The 21,845-nt window shown below is 40.7% G+C and overlaps 1 protein-coding gene across 1 annotated transcript in view; it reads right to left on the bottom strand.

Annotated features, from left to right (window-relative positions):
* LOC135558173 (vasoactive intestinal polypeptide receptor 2-like) overlaps positions 1-21,845 on the bottom strand; it is a 39,645-nt gene that overhangs the window by 15,855 nt on the left and 1,945 nt on the right. The window contains exons 2-3 of the mRNA XM_064991911.1: positions 6,772-6,877; positions 4,653-4,766 (exon numbers count right to left, since the gene is read on the bottom strand). Coding sequence (XP_064847983.1) covers positions 4,653-4,766; positions 6,772-6,877 — 220 coding nt within the window. The remainder of the gene's footprint in view (positions 1-4,652; positions 4,767-6,771; positions 6,878-21,845) is intronic.

Raw genomic sequence — 21,845 nt, 5'->3', positions numbered from 1 at the left:
CTGCCCCTGAACATGGCAGTTAGGCCGTCATTGTGAATAAGAATTTGATCTTAACTGACTTGCCTAGTTAAATTGAATACATTTTTTTGAAACACACAATACCCCATAACGACAAAGCAACATTTTTAGAAATGCAGGTTTTTAGAAATGTTTGCTAAAAGACTCAAATATCACATTTACTTAAGTCTTCAGACCCTTTACTCAGTACTTGGTTGAAGCACCTTTGGCAGCGATTACAGCCTTGAGTCTTCTTGGGAATGACGCTATAAGCTTGGCACACCAGTATTTGGGGAGTTTCTCCCATTCTTCTCTGCAGATCTTCTCAAACTCTGTCAGGTTGGACGCACAGCTATTTTCAGGTCTCTCCAGAGCTGTTCGATCAGATTCAAATCCGGGCTTTGGCTGGGCCACTCAAGGACATTCAGAGACTTGTCCCGAAATCACTCCTGCATTGTCTTGGCTGTGTGCTTAGGGTCGTTATTGGAAGGTGAACCTTCGCCCCAGTCTAAGGTCCTGAGCTCTCTGGAGCAGGTTTTCATTAAGGATCTCTCTGTACTTTGCTCCGTTCATCTTTCCCCCATAAGGATGGTGCTAGGTTTCCTCTATATGTGAAGCTTGGAATTCAGGCCAATGAGTTCAATCTTGGTTTCATCAGACCAAAGAATATTGTTTCTCATGGTCTGGGAGTCCTTTAGGTGCCTTTTGGCAAACTCCAAGTAGTCTGTCATGTACCTTTAACTGAGTGGCTTTCTTCTGGCCACTCTACAATAAAGCCTAATTGGTGGAGTGCTGCAGAGATGGTTGTCCTTCTGGAAGGTTCTCCCATCTCCAAGGAGGAACTCTATAGCTCTGTCAAAGTGACCATTGGTGACCACCTCCCTGACCAAGGACCTTCTCCCCGATTGCTCAGGTTGGCCAGGTCTAGAAAGAGTCTTGGTGATTCCAAACTTCTTCCATTTAAGAATGATGGAGGTCACTGGGTTCTTGGGAACCTTCAATGCTAGACATGTTTTGGTACCCTTCCCCAGATCTGTGCCCCGACACAATCCTGTCTCGGAGCTCTACGGACAATTCCTTCAACCTGATGGCTTGGTTTTTGCTCTGACATGCACTGTCATCTGTGGGACCTTATATAGACAGGTGTGTGCCTTTCCAAATCATGTCCAATCAATTGAATTTACCACAGGTGGACTTCAATCAAGTTGTAGAAACATCTCAAGGATGACCAATGGAAACAGGATACTGAATACAGGGTCTGAATTCTTGTGCAAACAAGGTATCTGTGTTTTTTATTTGGAATCTTTTCAAAAAACCTTTTTCACTTTGTCATTATGGGGTATTGTGTGTAGATTGTGGAGGATATTTTATTTATTTAATACATTTTAGAACAAGGCTGTAAAGTAACAAAATGTGGATTAAAGTCAAGGGTTCAGAATACTTGCTGAATGCACTGTATACTTGAGGACCATTTATGTTTTCAATGCACTCCAACTGTAGAAAATCTACATTACACTGGTCTGTGCACCTCTAATTCTGTGAAATTAGGAACATTGGTCTGGTGTGAATCCAAATCCTGAAAATGGTGTGAGCTCTACCTGGAAAGATGCACACATGACATTGTAGTGTAGCTGTAGCAGTGGCTTGTATTCATAGATGACCAGGAAAAAAATAATACAAAATCATTTCTTTCATCTCGCTGTGTTTCATAAATGTACTTCAACTCACAAGAGGTTCAATGTATCTCACCGGAGAAAGCATCCAAGCGAACGAAACAGCGCCCTTCTGTCTAGTATGTGTAGCCCATCTATGCAGTCTGGTCAAAAAGAGTATGACATTGTTGCCACCCGTAGCATTGAGTACAAAGGAAGTCAACGAGCATTTTGCCTCCCATGATAAAAAAATTATTTAAAATAGAAGCCTATCAGCGTTGAGCTAAACTGAGTGAGTTCAGCTTTGAATGGTCCTGGCACACCAAAAAAAATGTGTCAAAGGAAGCCCGTTTGGATTTGGCTTCACACCAATCACATTAGAAGCCAAATGTCATTGACAGAAAACTTGAATTGTTGCAGCTCGTTGTGTCGCTGTACTCTGTCGGCTAGCTAGCTAGCTAAAATCGTCCTAAATTTCCTAAATTAGCCATGGATGGAGATAGGGATTTGAACGTTTGGTTTTTACTTAACTCTCCATAAATTCATACATTGCGCTCATGTTCTGAGAGGATGGAAGTTCAGTGTGTAGCTAGATGTAGCAACTTTAGGCTAATGTTAACTAGTTGTCCTGGCTCATTGTTGCCCATATGAAAATAAGTTAAGGCTAGTGAGCAAGCATTTTAGCCAGGTTGTCTAGGACAACAAAAACTTAGTGTGTACTGTATGACAGAGTCAGACAAATTTAGGCAACATGAAAGAGGAGGATGCCATTGGCGTTTCTCTACAAGTAGGGTGAGTCAACATGTTTTTTCTACTTACATGCACGCATACACATATAAATCAGTACTATGGACAGCCACATCATATTTAGCTTACGTTGATTGGACTAAATTGTTTTTGGTATCTTTTAGTAGTCACTCTACTAGACTAAGCATAGGTGATTAGATGATGTTGAAATGGTGCTGGAATAGCTGTTCTATATCAGCAGTTGTTAAGTAGTCCAAAAATGTCAGAAACATTAACTTGCTTGACCACACTGTAGGTCATGTAACTGTTTGTTTCATGCAATACGTTTTGTGGACTTCACCGGTTTTGTGATTAAAACAAAGGTGTGGTTGAATATATTCGTCCACTGTGTCTTCTTGTCTCGGCCTTAGGCATATATATCACGGTCACAAGGCAGATGAACTAACAGGTTATAGAGCAAACAAAGCAATTATCACAACACATACAGTACCAGTCAAAAGTTTGGACACCTACTCATTCAAGGGTTTTTCTTTATTTTTACTATTTTCTACGTTGTAGAATAATAGTGAAGACATCAAAACTATGAAATAACACATATGGAATCATGTTGGAACCAAAAAAGTGATCAACAAATCCAAGTAGATTTTAGATTCTTCAAGGTAGCCACCCTTTGCCATGATGACAGCTTTGCACACTCTTGGCAATCTCTCAACCAGCTTCACCTGGAATGCTTTTCCAACAGTCTTGAAGGAGTTCGCTCATATGCTGACCACTTCTTGGCTGCTTTTCCATCACTCTGCAAACCAACTCATCCCAACTCATCTCAATTGGGTTGAGGTAGGGTGATTGTGGAGGCCAGGCTATCTGATGCAGCTCTCCGTCACTCTCATTCTTGGTCAAATAGCCGTTACACAGCCTGGAGGTGTGTTGGGACATTGTCCTGTTGAAAAACAAATTATTATCCCTCTAGGCACAAACCAGATTGGTTGGCTTATTGCTGCAGAATGCTGTGGTAGGCATGCTGGTTAAGCGTGCAGTGTAGCCTAGTGGTTAGAGCATTTGACTAGTAACCGAAAGGTTGCAAGTTCGAATCCCCGAGCTGACAAGGTACAAAATCTGTCATTCTGCCCCTGAACAGGCAGTTAACCCACTGTTCCTAGGCCGTCATTGAAAATAAGAATTTGTTCTTAACTGACTTGCCTAGTAAAATAAAGGTTAAAAAAAACAACTAAATAAATCACTGAGAGTGTCACCAACAAAGCACCATCACACCTCCTCCAGGCGTCACGGTGGGAGCCACACATGCGGTGATCGCCAGTTCACCTACTCTGCGTCTCACAAAGACACGACAGTTGGAATCAAAAATCTGAAATTTGGACTCATCATACCAAAGGACAGATTTTCACCAGTCTAATTGCTCTTGTTTCTTGACCTAAGCAAGTCTCTTCTTCTTATTGGTGTCTTTTAGTAGTGGTTTCTTTGCAGCAATTCGACTATGAAGGTTTGATTCAAGCAGTCTCCAGTTGATGTTGAGATGTGTCTGTTACTTTAACTCTGTGAAGCATTTATTTGGGCTGCAATTTCTGAGGCTGGTAACTCTAATGAACTTATCCTCTGCAGCAGAGGTGACTCTGGATCTTCCTTTCCTGTGGCCGTCCTCATGAGAGCCAGTTTCATCATAGCGCTGGATGGTTTTTGCGACTGCACTTAAAGAAACTTTCAAAGTTCTTGACATGTTCTGCATTGACTGACCTTTATGTCTTAAAGTAATGATGGACTGTTGTTTCTCCTTGCTTATTGTAGCAGTTCTAGCCATAATATGGACTTGGTCTTTTACCAAATAGGGCTATCTTCTGTATACCACCCTACCTTGTCACAACACAACTGATTGGCTCAAATGCATTAAGAAGGAAAGAAATTCCACAAATGAATTTAAGAAGGCACACCGGTTAATTGAAATGCATTCCAGGTGACAACTTCCAGAAAAACCCTGGATGAGTAGGTGTCCAAACATTTGACTGGTAGTGTATGTTGTAATATGTCTTTTTTTCTGGCTTGCCTTCCCCAGTGATTTTACTCACGCGCCGCTACTGAGCTGTAGTCATCACAGACAATATGAGAACATTGCTTGAGGAAAGTCTCAAACGTCTCTAACATTTGCATAATGTGGGACACAACGCTTAAAGAAATCCACCCAGAAATGTGACTGACATTGAAATTCATATATGAAGAAAACTAGAGGCTACAATACTGTACCATTTCTGCCAAAGAATGTCTTGAGCACTCTGGGACATTCTCTAGAGACGGTCTCTCCAACCTCTGCACGGCCCCAACATGCTATGTTATCCCAGATAGCTTTGCATCCCGCTCCTGTCAAGAGATTAGACAGCAGAGTTTTAATATAAATACAATGATTCAAGACAGTTGTTTGTTTGTCTCATATTTGTGAAATTTGTGGTTGCGTACCTCATGCAACAATTTCCCAAAGCAAATCTACTTTGCCATAGGGGATTCAAGACCATACTCTCACCCTACAAGTTGTTCATTATGGATAGCATCATACTGTAGCAGTATTGAATGTGATAAATGCCTCACATACATAGTGTATGCACAGCATACAGTGCACTAGGCTATTTCAGAATGAATGATAGAGTTTCATAGTACCAGTAGCCTAATGGACTATGATAGACTCTCCGTGTGGGGGTGAAGTGGCTAAATGTGTGAATCTATGTCTCACCAATGTCAAGAGGAAGGCCAAGGCTGAGAAAGCCTCTCTGAAACTTGACTCCTGAAATATTTTGTTATTAATTAAACAAAAGGGTGTACAAAGGAAAATGGCATACAAAGGTCCACAAAATACGATGTGTTTTTTCCATTAGTCCACTTGATTCAGTCCCAACATGTTTTCATGTCAGCAGTCAAGTTTTCAAGATATTGGACATTCAAGAAGCAAAGTCTCACTTGCCACATCTTAGTTGTGAAAATGGAGCGCTTAGCCTTAGCTCAGGAAAACATAGCTCCGCTCCCTTCCAGAGATAGAGAGACTGCAGAGAAAGCCTCCATATGTAAACAACATAGCTAGCTCTATAAAAAGAAAGCTATTAACATCAGATATAATTAATGAAATGAAAACACACTGTGAAAAACGGACAACCACATACATATTCACAATGCGACCCACATGAGTACCTCTGCACTCTCTTAGTGGTATAATATGCGTCTCTCAGTGTCTCAAATGGCACACTATTCCATTTATCGTGCCTAGGGCTCTGGTGATATTATTTCAAGTGCAGCTCCTGCTTTATGGTATCTCCATATCAGTGATACAGTGTATGACAATGGCAGTGCAGTACCACACTATAAGATAAAAATGTTGCGCATATTGCCACCCACAGTGTTTACTGGCGCTAACAAACAATTTTTTTATCCTAAATGTTTCATAATCATATTAGGCTAGGTCAACTGATGCATGAAAAACATTCTCCCTTTAATGTTGACCTGGATGCTCTCTATGCTTTCAAAGCACAGTTGACTTAATTGGTAAGAGCATGACGCTAGCAATGTCAGGGTTGTGGGTTCGATTCCCACTGGGGCCATCCATACGCAAATGTATGCACTCACTGATGTAAGTTGCTTCGGATAAGGTGTCTGCTAGACAGCGAATATTAAATTAACATTACACAAACACAGGCTCAGAAATATACACATTGTTTTTTGTGTCGGGACTCAAGAGAAACCCAAAGATTGAGTGTCTTGTCTTTGATAAAGTACACTAATTCCCTAGACAATTAACATTATTTCTCTACCCAATTAGTTTAATTTATGTAGTACAGCCTTGGCTATAACTCACAGTAAAGTTTCAACATCATAAGTCGGCAGGATGGTGGGGCTTGCAGGCAAAACGTTTTGTAGAACCTTCAACATGTTCAACATTTACTTCAAGATAGTTAAAGTGCAAGCTATTCAGGTTTTAATGGAAATTGAAAATCCATCAAAGTTCGTGGTCACAATCTGAGTTGTGATGCTTATCTGGACTAAGAAACAATTTTACAACTATTGAAAGTCTTCATTTAATTTGACAGAGGCAATGGGGAGTAGCAAATGGGATTTACTTTCCATTACTTTCAAAGGCACTTGAAAAGATGAGATTTCACATATTCTTTTAAAAGTTTCATAAAAATAATTTAGGCGAGTGACCTAAAAAAATAAATTAAATAAAAATCGATGTAAAAAAATAATCTTGCACCATTCACCAAAATATGCAGTCTGTTTCCATTCCCGAAATATTCGGAAATCTATTCACAAGCCACAGTTTATCTGAACTGTCAGATGAGGAGATAAATGTGATAATCAAAATATGCCGTAATGGTGTCACCTTTGGAGGCATTTGAAGATTCTTGTTCCCTCAGCTTCACAAGACATTCCTCCTGGTCTTTCTCAAGCTCCAGAAGGAAGTTACATGTTGGATGTCTTCCACTCACCTAATTAAAAAGAAATTCAATGTTTGATTAACTTTAATTAACTCATCCTTAGATGTTAGTATTTTAATAGGTCCGTTGTGTAGTAAAAAGAAAGGTGTACAGTAATTACATTCATGCACATTCATATTCTGAATTCAATGAATTATTCATAGGACATTGTATCTTATAGGCAGCAGAATGGCAGGCAAAGACCAGTGAACAAGACATTAATCCAACTGGCGTGCCGTGGGACAAATTTGGCCGGGGGCATAAAAGACTAAAAATGTCAGCAAATCAGCTCCAAGTGATTTTCATTTTGGGAATCTGTTCTAAAGTATTCCGACGCATAATAGAGAGAGATTTCGTGATTGTGTACAAATGTAAGCAAGGTTTGAAATGATTATGTTTCAGTCAAATATGATATCTGTTTGGGCTACTTGCGGTCTACAAATTATTTGTAATTATATTCCAGCACTCCTGACCATCAACTCGGCCCGCGGCTTAATCTAGTGGATGATCCCTGATCTACAGTATCATGTTAAAGGTGCTTTGACACTATCTTGTTTTAAATTAGAAAAAAAAAGCATGACATCTGAGCACCGAATTTCTGCCTTCCTAACTATATGCGAAGTTGAGACAGAGAATACATTAATAAAATAATGAGTAGGTTTACTGGAGGGGAAAGATTTCCATTATATTACAAATAGAATCAAATGGATGTGATTTTTTTCCATGAGTAAATAAAGGTTAAATAAAAAATAAAGTAAATGGAGAGATGGATAGAATAACCAACATAATGGCCTCCTGAATGGCGCAGCGGTCTACAGACCCAGGTTTAATCTCAGGCTGTGTCACAACCGGCCGTGACCGGGAGTCCCATAGGGCGGCTCAAAATTGACCCAGCGTCATCTGGGTTAGGGGAGGGTTTGTGTCGTCAGTGTTTCCTCCGACACAATGGTTCAGCTGGCTTCCGGGTTAAACGGGCTGGTGTTTAGAATGTGTATTAGAGGGTCATGTTTCGGGGGACGCATGACTCGACCCCGAGCCTGTTGGGGAGTTTCAGTGATGAGACAAGATCGGAATTGAAATTCAGAGAAAGAAGGGGATAAAAAATAATAACCAATGTATCTACACGTCATGAATTTGCACTCTAAATATTCTGTGTAGGTTGGTGGTTATGGGGTAGTAGAGAATTCCTCGACAAACACCTTCAGCACCCTAAATGGGAACTGTATACATTCCCCTAGATCCCTAAAGGGTTTCTGACGTCTGTGTGAGAGAGTGTGTAAGTATGTTACCGACATGTTAGTCTCTTCAGGAGGATTCAAGTGCAATACAAAGGTAATGATGGACTGAGTGTGAAGAACATAATAGTCAAACTGGTCAGTGTGCTGCAGGAAGAGAGTGGCTTGAAAACAAACTATGTCAGAATTAACTTTTGTTTCACGTTAGTCTTTTTCTGTTAAACGCACCCAATCCCTGCCAGGAGAAACAAGTGGCATGTGACAGAAAGGGTGAGAGCCACACAGTCTGACACAGAGAGCGTGCCTCAGGGGGAACACACACACACAGTACGGCATCAGACAGCAATGTCTATAAAAAGGCTACAGAAGCGTTAACAAACAATCGGGGGCACCAAGCGGAAGAGACCTCGCACTGGGTCAATGGGCCCTTAATGCTTTATCCCAAATGGCACCTTATGCCCAACATAGTGCACTACTTTTGATAGTAAACTATATGGGGAATATGGGTCCTTTTGGGACACAAATAATGACTGATATGACCCCTGGCCTCTGTTAAGGTAAACATACCTACTGTATCTACACTGACAGTCCAAAACGCATCCAAAGAAACTACATCGCACTGTGGTACTGACTGGCAACTGGTCCTTCTGATCTTGTCCCAAATGGTACCCTATTCCCTACATAGTGCACTACAAAGGGAATATGATGCAATTTGGGACGCACATCTTCTTTCTCTCCCTTCAGGCCGAGAGAAACCTTAAAAGCAGTGTTTTCATTTTAAACAGAACATTTCCCCTGGCTAGCGAGGATGGGCACTGAGGACACTGCTACCTTTCGTGAGTATGCGGTCTCGTGTGAGCAGAAATAATCACTCTGACTTGGGACTCTCACAGCATTGCCCAAAATGGAAGAGATTGCCAGGTCAGTGGCTGGGGCATGCATCTCTGTGAGAGAGTTAGTGACTCACTCCTAGCATGCTAAAGGGCCTTTTAAATGAGGCTGCACTCAGCACTCATCCACTAATTACTGGTTTCACCCAGCGTCAACTCGGCTGTCGCTACTAATGTGTGTGGCCTTAGTTATGTTAATGCAGCAATCCTATCTATTTTTTGCTAAACCAAATGTATTTTTTAAACGCTTCTTTGCTAAACCAAATTGTGGCAGACAGACATATTCATTGAAAGGCCATTGGCATTGTAGGATATTGCTATGATTAATTTCTAGTATTCTGTCAGAGAAAGGAGATGCAGAGTAGATACATTCCAAATGTAATATATTTTAGTAAATGCAACTCAACGCAGACTTTCAGGCTAAAATGTGAAAGCCTAAAACTTCTAATATTACTACTGTGTATCCCACAGCTGATTTTTAACTAATGTTAAAAACACAAACACTGGGGACACACAGTAAGCCTCTGTAGCTTTTTATTTGATTATCATTAAACCAATATTGTTATGATTCGAATTGCAGCATAGTATGATCCATACAATAATATCAAATAAAACCCTAATGTTTACCTCTCTCCCCGAACAGATACATCTGTGTCCAGTGATCCTGTTTAAATTGGTTTATATCTGTCTATAACCAGATGGACTTGTGAACCCAGGACTGGTATATATTAATATATGCCATTTAGTAGATTATTTTATCCAAAGCAACATACAGCCATGCATACATTTTACGTATGGGTGGTAACTAACCCACTACCCACATACCGTATTCAGTTACCGTATCTGTTATAATTTGATGAAAGGCAGTGACTAGACCTTACTATTTTCAGGGCCAGATTAACAAACAGGCACGCAGAGCACGTGCCCCTACCTCCAGGGGTCCGCCAATCAAATGTTTTTTTTGGGGGGTTGTGGGCCCCATGGAGGTCGGGGGACCCTCAGATAGCAAATCAGCTGTAAATCGCAGGAAACTAGCTTAAATTCAAAATTCTCAGCCTCATGGCAAAATATGAACAACGGCATGAGATGAGCGATAAAACAGACCATTTTTCTCTCTGAATCAAAGCAAAAAGTGTAGAATAGCATTATAAAACTGCAATTTTTTTCAACATAAATTGTCTTGAAATGCAGGAAGTTAGCTGTTTTCCTGAAAAAATCCCTTTCATCAATGAGGTAACAGGGCACTGACTATTGAATGAGACAGAATTACTTTGTGTGTGACGGATTCAATGTACTTTATACTTGGGAGTCAAGGACATATCATTGCAATAAGCAACCACTTCAATGTCATATATAAGTTAATTGCGCATATGAGGCAGCTGTTGATCTTGACATGTTGATTGAGGTACAAGATAATTATGAGCTTTTGCTAATGACCTGAAAAGAGTCCACTTGGAAAAGAGAAGGCCTATTACCACATCTGTTTTGGCAACAGTCTCTGTAGATGCCTACAGACAGTGCATACAAATTATGCTCAGATAGGTATTTCTGTGCAGTACATGTATTACAAAGGAAGCACTGGAAGGAAGGAAGCACTGCGTTGTATTAAACATTAATACCTACTGTATAGACAGGCTATATTATTTATCTAATTTAACCTTTATTTAACTAGGCAAGTAGTTAAGAAAAAAATATTATTTACAATGACAGCCTACCCCAGACCAATTGTGCGCCACCCTATGGGACTCACAGTCACAGCTGGATGTGATACAGCCTGGATTTGAACCACTGACTGTAGTGGCACCTCTTGCACTGAGATGCAGTGCCTTAGACTGCTGTGCAACTGGGGAGCCCAAGAGCTTATCAAGAGCTTCCATGCTTGGCTCAACATACAGTGCTTAAGTATTTCTAAGACATCACTCTACTGTATATAGATGGAGTACACACAAAATATGTATAGCTAAACAGACTCCATCTCTTATCTAGAGGCTCTGAAACTTTCCTCAAGTTTGTTCCTGCTTAGTCATTACAATTATTAAATTCAATGTATTAAATATATTGAATTCAATGTATTTCAGACAGTTCCACTCGTCAAAATTCTCAGTAGCTACTGAAATTGTTGAATCTTTATAACCCATATTAATATGGGATAAATTAATGATTATTCACTCTGCTCTGCTCGCATCTCGTTGATGGAGAAGAAAAGTTATTACACATCAAATATTCAACATATTTTGAGAGAAGGGGTTCATTTGCCCTGGCAAAAAGTCCTCTAGCACTTTCATGATACAGTACAGTTTCTTTCCCATTTTGCCCTAATTGCATCAAGCATATTGGCACCATACCAAACCAACAGTGATTAGGCTGGGGCACACAGGCTGTGTTTACACAGCCAGCCCAATTCTGATGTTTTTCCCACTAATTGGTCTTTTCACATCAGATCTTTTTCAGAGCTACTCCGATTCATGAAAAGACCAATTAGTAAACATGAAACATAACATAATACAGAACATTAATAGACAAGAACAGCTCAAGGACAGAACTACATATAATTAAAAAATGGCACACATATCAATACATACACACAATATCTAGGTCAAATACGGGAGAGGCGTGGTGCCGTGACGTGTTGCTTAATCTGTTTTTTGAAACTAGGTTTGCGGTTTATTTGAGCAATACGAGATGGAAGGAAGTTCTATGCAATAATAGCTCTATATAATACTGTACACTTTCTTGAATTTGTTCTGGATTTGGGGACTGTGAAAAGACCCCTGGTGGCATGTCTGGTGGGATAAGTGTGTGTGTCAGAGCTGTGTGTAAATTGACTATGCAAACTATTTAGAATTTTCAGCACATTAATGTTTCTTATAAAAAGAAGAAGTGACGCAGTCAGTCTCTCCTCACCTCTTAGCCAAGAGAGGCTAGCATGTGTCGGGTCTTTAGCTATGCCGGATTAAGTGATATGACATGCTATTCTATAAAATTATTTCTCCGTAATTAATATTACCTGATTGAGCTAATCATGTAAATGTAATTAACTAGAGAGTCGGGGCACCACAAAATAATATTTATAGAGCTGTTATCTTCCGAATAAACTCTAAAAGACCTAGTAATATTTTACATCAATAGCAGTCAATATTAATCGTTACCTTAATTCAGTCTCATCTGAAAGTTGTAAATTCTTGGTTATCTGCACAAACCCTGGCAAACAAGTTGAATCAGCAATACAAAATTGGGTTTAAATATATATTTACTAAATACTTTTTTTTCCACCTTTATTTAACCAGGTAGGCAAGTTGAGAACAAGTTCTCATTTACAATTGCCAAGATAAAGCAAAGCAGTTCGACACATACAACGACACAGAGTTACACATGGAGTAAAACAAACATACAGTCAATAATACAGTATAAACAAGTCTATATACGATGTGAGCAAATGAGGTGAGATAAGGGAGGTAAAAGCAAAAAAAGGCCATGGTGGCAAAGTAAATACAATATAGCAAGTAAAACACTGAAATGGTAGATTTGCAATGGAAGAATGTGCAAAGTAGAAATAAAAATAATGGGTGCAAAGGAGCAAAATACTTTAAAAAATACAACAACAAAAAAACTAAAAAAACTAATCACACAGAATTACATATACAAAGAATGAATTATACCTCGAATACAAATTACGTCACAAAGGAAAACGTCGCTAGCGGGAGGAACGGATATGACAGCTTGTTACACAAAAGAAAAGGGGCTGGGTTTGAGTGAAAGATTGGGAAGACTAACAAAGGAAGAAGCTGTGCTATCGTAAATACAGTATCTTACTCATTCTAAATTACCGCCCATTTGTAAAAGGAAAATCAATATTTACTCTGAGCTGCGCTTCGGTAGGTTGGTGGTAGATGGAAGGCCGTGTTGCCAAACCGAGTCCTTTGAAGAATGTCTCTGGTGGTAAATTGGATACCTTGTAGTAACGTCGTTGTGTGGTAGACGGCATACTCTGTCTGTTCCTTCCTAACCTGCGTTTGCAGCTGCTGCTGCTGCTAACTTAACAGCTAGGAAGTATCACTTCTGTAGTGAATAAGAGTTCAAAGTTCATACCATTCGCAACCAAAGCTCACGCTGACGTTGGCTTCGTTCTGTAGTTATTATCTGAACCATTCTGACATCGGACTGTCATCCTCACATCCTCGGAACATGAGGTTATATTGTCGTCAAGGCTTTATATAGGAAGGGAGAGGAAGCAGTGTTTGAAAAGTTTTATAGCCCATGTCCCTTCACAGTGGCGGGCCACTGATTGGGCAGAGCCCTACCTTATGAAAACCCAAATCTCACATTCTAAAATCACATCTCATCCCAAATAATTTCATATTCAAACATTTAAATTGAATGACAATTCCATGTGAATCCGATAACTCTGATGTGTAGACTTTCCACTATAGAGTTTGTCATCTTATCATTGATGAGAATTTCTCAGATGACAACCGAACTGACATCATATTCATTAAGTACTACCGCATATGTTCAATTGGTCAGATTACCAGAATATAGTTAATTTCCCCCCACCTTCTGATGTTCCCAGAATCTAAGAACCAAGGGTTTTGCAAATGTAACATCAGTAGTGTAGAGAGAGGAAAAAGGGGGAAAGAGGTATTTATGACTGTCATAAACCTACCCCCAGGCCAACGTCATGACACATGCATAGTATTCATATTATGATTACAATGAAGAGCAAGACCTGCCGCTCTGTTCTGGGCCAGCTTCAGCTTAATTGGGTCCTTTTTTTGCAGCACTTGATCACATGACAGGACAATAATCAAGATAAAACTAGAGCCTGCAGGACTTGCTTTTTGGAGTGTGGTGTCAAAAAAGAAGAGTAACTCTTTATTATGAACAGACCTCTCCCTATCGTTACAGCTATTGAATCTATATGTTTTCACCATGGCAGTTTACAATATAAAGGTAACACCAAGTAATTTAGTCTCCTCAACTTGTTCAACAGTCACACCATTCATTACCATACTCAGCTGAGGTCTGGAGCTTAGGGAATGATTTGTAGCAAATACAATGCTCTTAGTTTTAGAGATGTTCAGGTCCAGTTTATTAATGGCCACCCATTCCAAAACTGGCTGCAATTCCTTGTTAAGGGTTTCAGTGACTTCATTAGCTGTGGTTTCTGACATGCATATGGATGAATCATCAGCATACATGGACACACAGGCTTTGTTTAATGCCAGTGTTAGAACCAGTAAATTACATTGGCTTCCCTCCAGGCCTGAGGACAGAGACATTCCTCTAGGCTTTGATATGACAGATAGGAGTGGCTATAGAGTCAGCTACCATCCAAGTTGTCAATGCCAGGAGGTTTGTCATTATTGATCAATATTAATAATTTTTCCACCTCTCCCACACTAACTTTACAAAATTCCAACGTGCAATACTTTTTGTTCATTATTCATTTTTTTATGCATGAGTATGATGGCTCACTGTTCATTGTTGGCATTTCCTGCCTAATTTTGCCCACTTTGCCAATGAAGTAATCATTCAAATAATTGGCAACATCAAATGGTTGTGATTAATAAGCCATCTGATTTGATTAAAGATGGAGTTGAATTCGTCTTTCTGCCCATAATTTCTCTTAGTCTCGCTCTCTGTTTTCATAATTTTCAATCAATTCGCAAGTGGCTTGAATCATCTGAGCAAGGGAAACAGTGCCCATCTGTCTCAGTATGGGAAACCCATGTATCTGATACTGTCTGGACCAAAAGAGTATAATTTGTTGCCGCCATAGCATTTGATTGATGGATGCCAGCAAGTATTTGGCTCCCCTTGATAAAACATTTTATAAAATAATTAGCTGAACTCAACTGTGAGTTGGTGCAGCAAAACGCCCAAGGGAGGCCAGTTTGGATTTGGCTTCAGACCAATCAAATTACTTCCTTTACAAAACGTCATTTTCAGAAAAAAGTTTCTGGTCTGCTTGTGTTGATGTCCTACAGTAGCTAGCCTGCTAAATCAGCCCTTTCCTTAGTCATGGATGGAGATTGGGATTTGGACTTGTGTTTTTGACTTAATTCTCTGTACGCCGATTCTGATCTACCTTTAACTAAATATATGTTGTGCCACTGGCCTGAGATGATAGTAGGCTCACATAAACTAGCTAGCTAGCTAACATAGCTGGTTCATTGTTGCACATGCAAGGAAGTCAGGCTAGCAAGCATTTTAGCTATGACAACAACTTTAAAAAGCATACTGTTTGACAGAGCCAGTGGCAACCTGCCTTTCAGGGCAGGTGGGGCAGAGCCCACCTGTATAGCATGTTTTGCATGTTATTTTCGCATTAATACGTGTCACATATCAGTTTGCAAACAATGAAAAAAAGAAAATAATTGAGTTATTAAAGCTGCATACAAACATGGTATTTTTTGCTTTCTTGAGTAAGGCAACTCCAATATGCTGGTGTTTCAGCCTAGCTCAGTGCTTTCCGTGGTGGTGGGGCAGCCAGAGGAAAATATTGAGCGTATGGGTTGGTAATGTTCTCTAGTTGCGCCGTGATTGGCTCAGTGGTCTGTCACTCATGAGGACATTACGTCACCGCCACATCTATGGGGAGAGCTCAAAAATTCAAACCCCTTGGGTGCTGCCATAGAGTTACATTAGAAGTGTCCATCCAAGAAGCCTCAAAGTCATTGGCCACAGATAAAATGACATCAAATCACATTAAATACAGTGCCTTCGGAAAGTATTCAGACCCTTTGACTTTTCCACATTTTGTTACGTTACACCTTGATTCTAATTTTCATAAATCTCTCAATCTACACACAATACCCCATAATGACAAAGCAAAAGCTGGCTTTTAGAATAAAATGTTTGTTTTTTAAAATCACATTCATGCAAGTATTCAGACCCTTTACTCAGTACCTTTGGTAGCGATTACAGCCTCAGGTATGATACCTTGGGAATGACGCTACAAGCTTGGCGCACCTGTATTTTGGGAGTTTCACACATTTTTCTCTGCAGATCCTCTCAAGCAATGTCAGGTTGGATGGGGAGTGTTGCTGCGAAGCTATTTTCATGTATCTCCAGAGATCGATCAGGTTCAAGTCTGGGCTCTGGCTGGGCCACTCAAGGATATTCAGAGACTTGTCCCGAAGCCAACTCCTGCATTGTCCTAGCTGTGTGCTTAGGGTCATTGTCCTGTTGGAAGGTAAAACTCAGCCCCAGTCTGAGGCCCTGAGCGCTCTGGAGCAGGTTTTCATTAAGGATCTCTCTGTCCTTTGCTCTGTTCATCTTTGCCTTGATCCTGACTGGTCTCCCAGTCCATGCCGCTGATAAACATCATCAGAGCATGATGCTGCCATCACCATGCTTCACTATAGGGATGGTGCCAGGTTTCCTCCAGACGTGACACTTGGCCTTCAGGCCAAATAGTTCAATCTTGGTTTCATCAGACCAGAGAATCTTGTTTCTCATGGTCTGCGAGTCTTTAGGTGCCTTTTGGCAAACTCCAAGCGGGCCGTCACATGCCTTTTACTGAGGAGTGGCTTCCATCTGGCCACTCTACCATAAAGGCCTGATTGGTGGAGTGCTGTAGAGATGGTTCTCCTTGTGGAAGGTTCTCCCATCTCCACAGAGGAACTCTAAAGCTCTGTCAGAGTGACCATTGGGTTCTTGGTCACCTCCCTGACCAAGGACCTTCTCCCCGATTGCTCAGTTTGTCCAGGTGGCCAGCTCTAGAAAGGGTCTTTGTGGTTCCAAACGTCTTCCATTTAAGAATGATGGAGGCCACTGTGTTCTTGGGGACCTTCGATGCTGCAGAAATGTTTGGGTACCCTTCCCCAGATCTGTGCCTTGACACAATCCTGTCTCGGAGCTCTACGGTCAATTCCTTCAACCTCATGGCTTTTTTTGTTGCTCTGACATGCACTGTCAACTGTGGGACCTTATATAGACAAGTGTGTGCATTTCCAAATCATATCCAATCAATTGAATTTACCATAGGGGGACTCCAATCAACTTTAAGAAACATCTCAAGAATGATCAATGGAAACAGGATGCACCTGAGCTGAATTTTGGATCTCATAGAAAAAAGGTCTGAATACTTATGTAAATAAGGTATTTCAGTTTTTTCTACTCATCGGCCATTAGACATAAACATTAAACAACAAGTTGGAAATCGCAAATTCAACAATGAGGGGTTTGGAAGGAATCAGTGGCTAACTGCAAGCATTGCAATGCAATCATGAGCCTGCTATTCAGTGGAGTGGATGTGTGGTCCATGTCTGGGTTTAAGGGTCTCTTTTCCAAGCTTAAAAAGATCAACTTTGGCCATGCTTTCAATCCAGCATGACTTCTGCCACATTCAAAACAACTGGAAACTCGGAACTGGGAAATCTCAGACTTTAGTAAGTTCAAGACAACTTTGAACTCAGAAAAAAACAAGCTCCGTCTGGGAAAATAAGTTTTGAACAAATTCCAAGTCTAGAGCTCCGACCTGAAGATTACTAACATCCTGATTCGACATAGTTGTTTTGTTGTTGTTCCCAGTTGACTTGAAAGCACAATAAACCCAGAGAATGACCGACTTTGATGACAAAACTTGCCCTCAAAAGGACCACCGTCTCACCTTCCTGATGAAGTGAGTGTAACGGATGTGAAACGCTAGCTTAGTTAGCAGTGGTTCACGCTAAATAGTGTTTCAATCGGTGACGTCACTTGCTCTGAGACCTTGAAGTAGTGGTTCCCCTTGCTCTGCAAGGGCGGCGGCTTTTGTGGAGCGATGGGTAACGATGCTTCGTGGGTGACTGTTGTTGATGTGTGCAGAGGGTCCCTGGGTATGGGCGAGGGGACGGTCTAAAGTTATACTGTTACATTGATGCTGTTGACCCGCATCACTGGTTGCTGCGGAAAAGGAGGAGGTCAAAAGGGGGGTGAGTGTAACGGATGTGAAACGCTAGCTAGCATTTCACATCCGTTACACTCACCCCCCTTTTACATGAGCACGGCACAACAATGTGAGTCCAAAAATATATTGTATGCTGATGCATGTAATATGCCAGGGAGATATGTATAATGTAGCTAAGAAAGTAATACTGTGTATGTTGTATGTTGTATAGTAAGTGTATGTTGTATAGTAAGCTGTCAGTCGCTCATGTGCCTCACCCTAATAATTCAGTCCCTTTTCCCCTCATAATTTAGCCTACTGTTCTGACTTGGTGGTGCACATGTAGCCTATAGCCTGTTTTAGAGAAATGTCATCATCGAATATTGTAAGAGTTTTCAATGTCTGCTTATATGCCCCCTTTAGTTATCCTGCAGTTCTGACTTGGTGTACAGGGAGAATACTGGAAGAACAGCCCATTCTGTCGCTGTGCATTTCAAAAGTGCTGAACAAATAGTTATATTGACAACGTCTGTCCTAGCTCATTGTCTTAATCGAAAATACGGATTGCCTCTTATCCACTCAACGTCCTCTTATGCCATAGTTTGTACATCTCAATTGTCAATAGGAACCACATTTGTTTAAACAAGTAAGCCATATCAGCTATGTTTTTTTAAAAGGCAGTAAATCAAATGATTGTTTGGCCTGGTTCACCAACTACTTCTCTGATAGAGTTCAGTGTGTCAAATCGGAGGGTCTGCTGTCTGGACCTCTGGCAGTCTCTATAGGGGTGCCACAGGGTTCAATTCTTGGACCGACTCTCTTCTGGCTAGACTGTAAACTCTCCTTCCAGACTCACATCAAACATCTCCAATCCAAAGTTAAATCTAGAATTGGCTTCCTATTTCGCAAACAAAGCATCCTTTACACATGCTGCCAAACATACCCTCGTAAAACTGTCCATCCTACCTATCCTCGTCTTCGGCGATGTCATTTACAAAATAGCCTCCAATACCCTACTCAATAAATTGGATGCAGTCTATCACAGTGCCATCCGTTCTGTCACCAAAGCCCCATATACTACCCACCACTGCGACCTGTACGCTCTCATTCCATCTCACTCCTTGTCATCTACAAGACCCTGCTAGGTAAAGTCCCCCCTTATCTCAGCTCGCTGGTCACCATAGCATCATCCACCTTGAGCACGCACTCCAGCAGGTATATCTCTCTGGTCACCCCCAAAACCAATTCTTTCTTTGGCCGCCTCTCCTTCCAGTTCCCTGCTGCCAATGACTGGAACGAACTACAAAAATCTCTGAAACTGGAAACACATCTCCCTCACTAGCTTTAAGCACTAGCTGTCAGAGCAGCTCACAGATCACTGCACCTGTACATAGACCACCTATAATTTAGCCCAAACAACTACCTCTTTCCCTACTGAATTTATTTTATTTTATTTATTTATTTTGCTCCTTTGCACCCCATTATTTTTATTTCTACTTTGCACATTCTTCCACTGCAAATCTACCATTCCAGTGTTTTACTTGCTACATTGTATTTACTTTGCCATCATGGCCTTTTTTTTGCCTTTACCTCCCTTATCTCACCTCATTTGCTCATATCGTATATAGACTTGTTTCTACTGTATTATTGACTGTATGCTTGTTTTACTCCATGTGTAACTCTGTGTCGAACTTCTTTGCTTTATCTTGGCCAGGTCGCAATTGTAAATGAGAACTTGTTCTCAACTTGCCTACCTGGTTAAATAAAGGTTAAATAAAATTTAAATAAATAAAAAATGATGCTGAATGAACTGTTTCACTGCCAGACAAGACTCTGCTGATAGCCATGTGTTGCGGTGGTAAGGTGTTGGGACAGTTGTTGGGACTCTGCTGTTGGGGCATCTTTATGTAGGCCCTAACAGTTTGTGGGCACCGTTTGTCACCATTATAGTCCAATAAATGTATTGTTATTGTTGTGTAGTGGCTTTGCTGGCATGCATCTAAAAAAAATTGTTTGCCGCACAAAGATTTACATACTAAAATTGCCACTGAGCAGAGCCATAGACCATTTTGCCAACATGAAGAGAGGAGGACGGCATTGGCGTTCAACTGGTCTACAAATACTGTGAGTCAACATTTTTTGCTTTACTTGAGGGCGCACGCACGCACACACATACAAACAGTTGAAGTCGGAAGTTTACATACGCCTTAGCGAAATACATTTAAACTCAGATTTTCACAATTCCTGACATTTAATCCTAGTAAAAATTCCATATTAGGTCAATTAGGTTCACCACTTTATTTTAAGAATGTGAAATGTCAGAATAATAGTAGAGAGAATGATTAATTTCAGCTTTTATTTCTTTCATCACATTCCCAGTGAGTCAGAAGTTTACATACACTCAATTAGTATTTGGTAGCATTGCCTTTGTTTAACTTGGGTAAAATGTTTCGGGTAGCCTTCCACAAGCTTCTCACAATAAGTTTGGTGAATTTTGGCCCATTCATCCTGACAGAGCTGGTGTAACCGATTCAGGTCTGTAGGCCTCCTTGCTTTTTCATGCTTTTTCAGTTCTGCCCACAAATCTTCTATATGATTGAGGTCAGGGCTTTGTGATGGCCACTCCAATACCTTGACTTTGTTGTCCTTAAGCCATTTTGCCACAACTTTGGAAGTATGCTTGGGGTCAGTGTCCATCTGGAAGACCCATTTGCAACCAAGCTTTAACTTCCTGATTGATGTCTTGAGATGTTGCTTCAATATATCCACATCATTTTCCATCTTCATGATGTGCACCAGTCCCTCCTTCAGCAAAGCACCCTCACAACATGATGCTTCCACCTCCGTGCTTCACAGTTGGAATGGTGTACGTCGGCTTGCAAGCCTCCCCCTTTTTCCTCCAAACATAACAATGGTCATTATGGCCAAACAGTTCTATTTTTGTTTCATCAGACCAGAGGACATTTCTCCAAATAGTACGATCTTTGTCCCCATGTGCAGTTGCAAACTATTTTGAAGCAGTTCCTTACTGAGCGGCCTTTAAGGTTATGTCGACATAGGACTCATTTACCTGTGGATATAGATACTTTTGCACCTGTTTCCTCCAGCATCTTCACAAGGTCCTTTGCTGTTGTTCTGGAATTGATTTGCACTTTTTGCACCAAAGTACATTCATCTCTAGGAGACAGAACGCGTCTCCTTCCTGAGCGGTATGATGGCTGCGTGGTCCCATGGTGTTTATACTTGCGTACTATTCTTTGTACAAATGAACGTGGTACCTTCAGGTGTTTGGAAATTGCTCCCAAGGATGAACCAGACTTGTGGAGGTTTGTTTTCAGTGTATTAAACTAAACATATATAGCCTTGTTGATTTGATGCTTAAATGGTTAAGTTGAAATGGTACTGGAATAGCAGAGGCAGTGCTCCTGTTGTCTTTGTGCTGACTTGAGATAACTCCTTGGTTCTAAATCAGTAGTTGTTTAGTGAACTGTCGAAAACATTAACTTGCTTGACCATATAACTGTTTGAATGCAATATTTGCTTTGTGGACATCAGCGGACAGGTGAGGCTTTCTGGTTTTGTGATGAAACAAACATGTGTAGTTTAATTTATTTTGGCCACTGTGTGACTGTGGTCTTTTTGTTGTCACGGCCTTATTGTATATCACGGTGGCGTATGAATTTATGGTTATAGAGCAAACAATGTTCTAGAGCTGTATCCGTACCCATTGGTGCAGCGATCACAAAGGGGCTATATCCAGGAAACCGTAGCAGTGTGTGCGTAAAATCACTAAGGAAGCCAAGCCATTAAAAAAAGCCATTTGCAACCTATGTTGTGATCATTTCAAAGTTCTACAGTATTAGTAAAAATGTGATCAATACATGTGGATGATCTTGTCCCTGTAGTGTCTGTAAACACCTTGGTAGGTTGATTAATAACCTGAACCAGATTATAGGCACTGGTTACAGTGAAACGCTTCCTCT

The sequence above is a fragment of the Oncorhynchus masou genome, chromosome 17 (assembly GCF_036934945.1).
Source record: "Oncorhynchus masou masou isolate Uvic2021 chromosome 17, UVic_Omas_1.1, whole genome shotgun sequence".
Lineage (NCBI taxonomy): Eukaryota > Metazoa > Chordata > Actinopteri > Salmoniformes > Salmonidae > Oncorhynchus > Oncorhynchus masou.
This window is presented reverse-complemented; position numbering and strand designations above follow the sequence as displayed.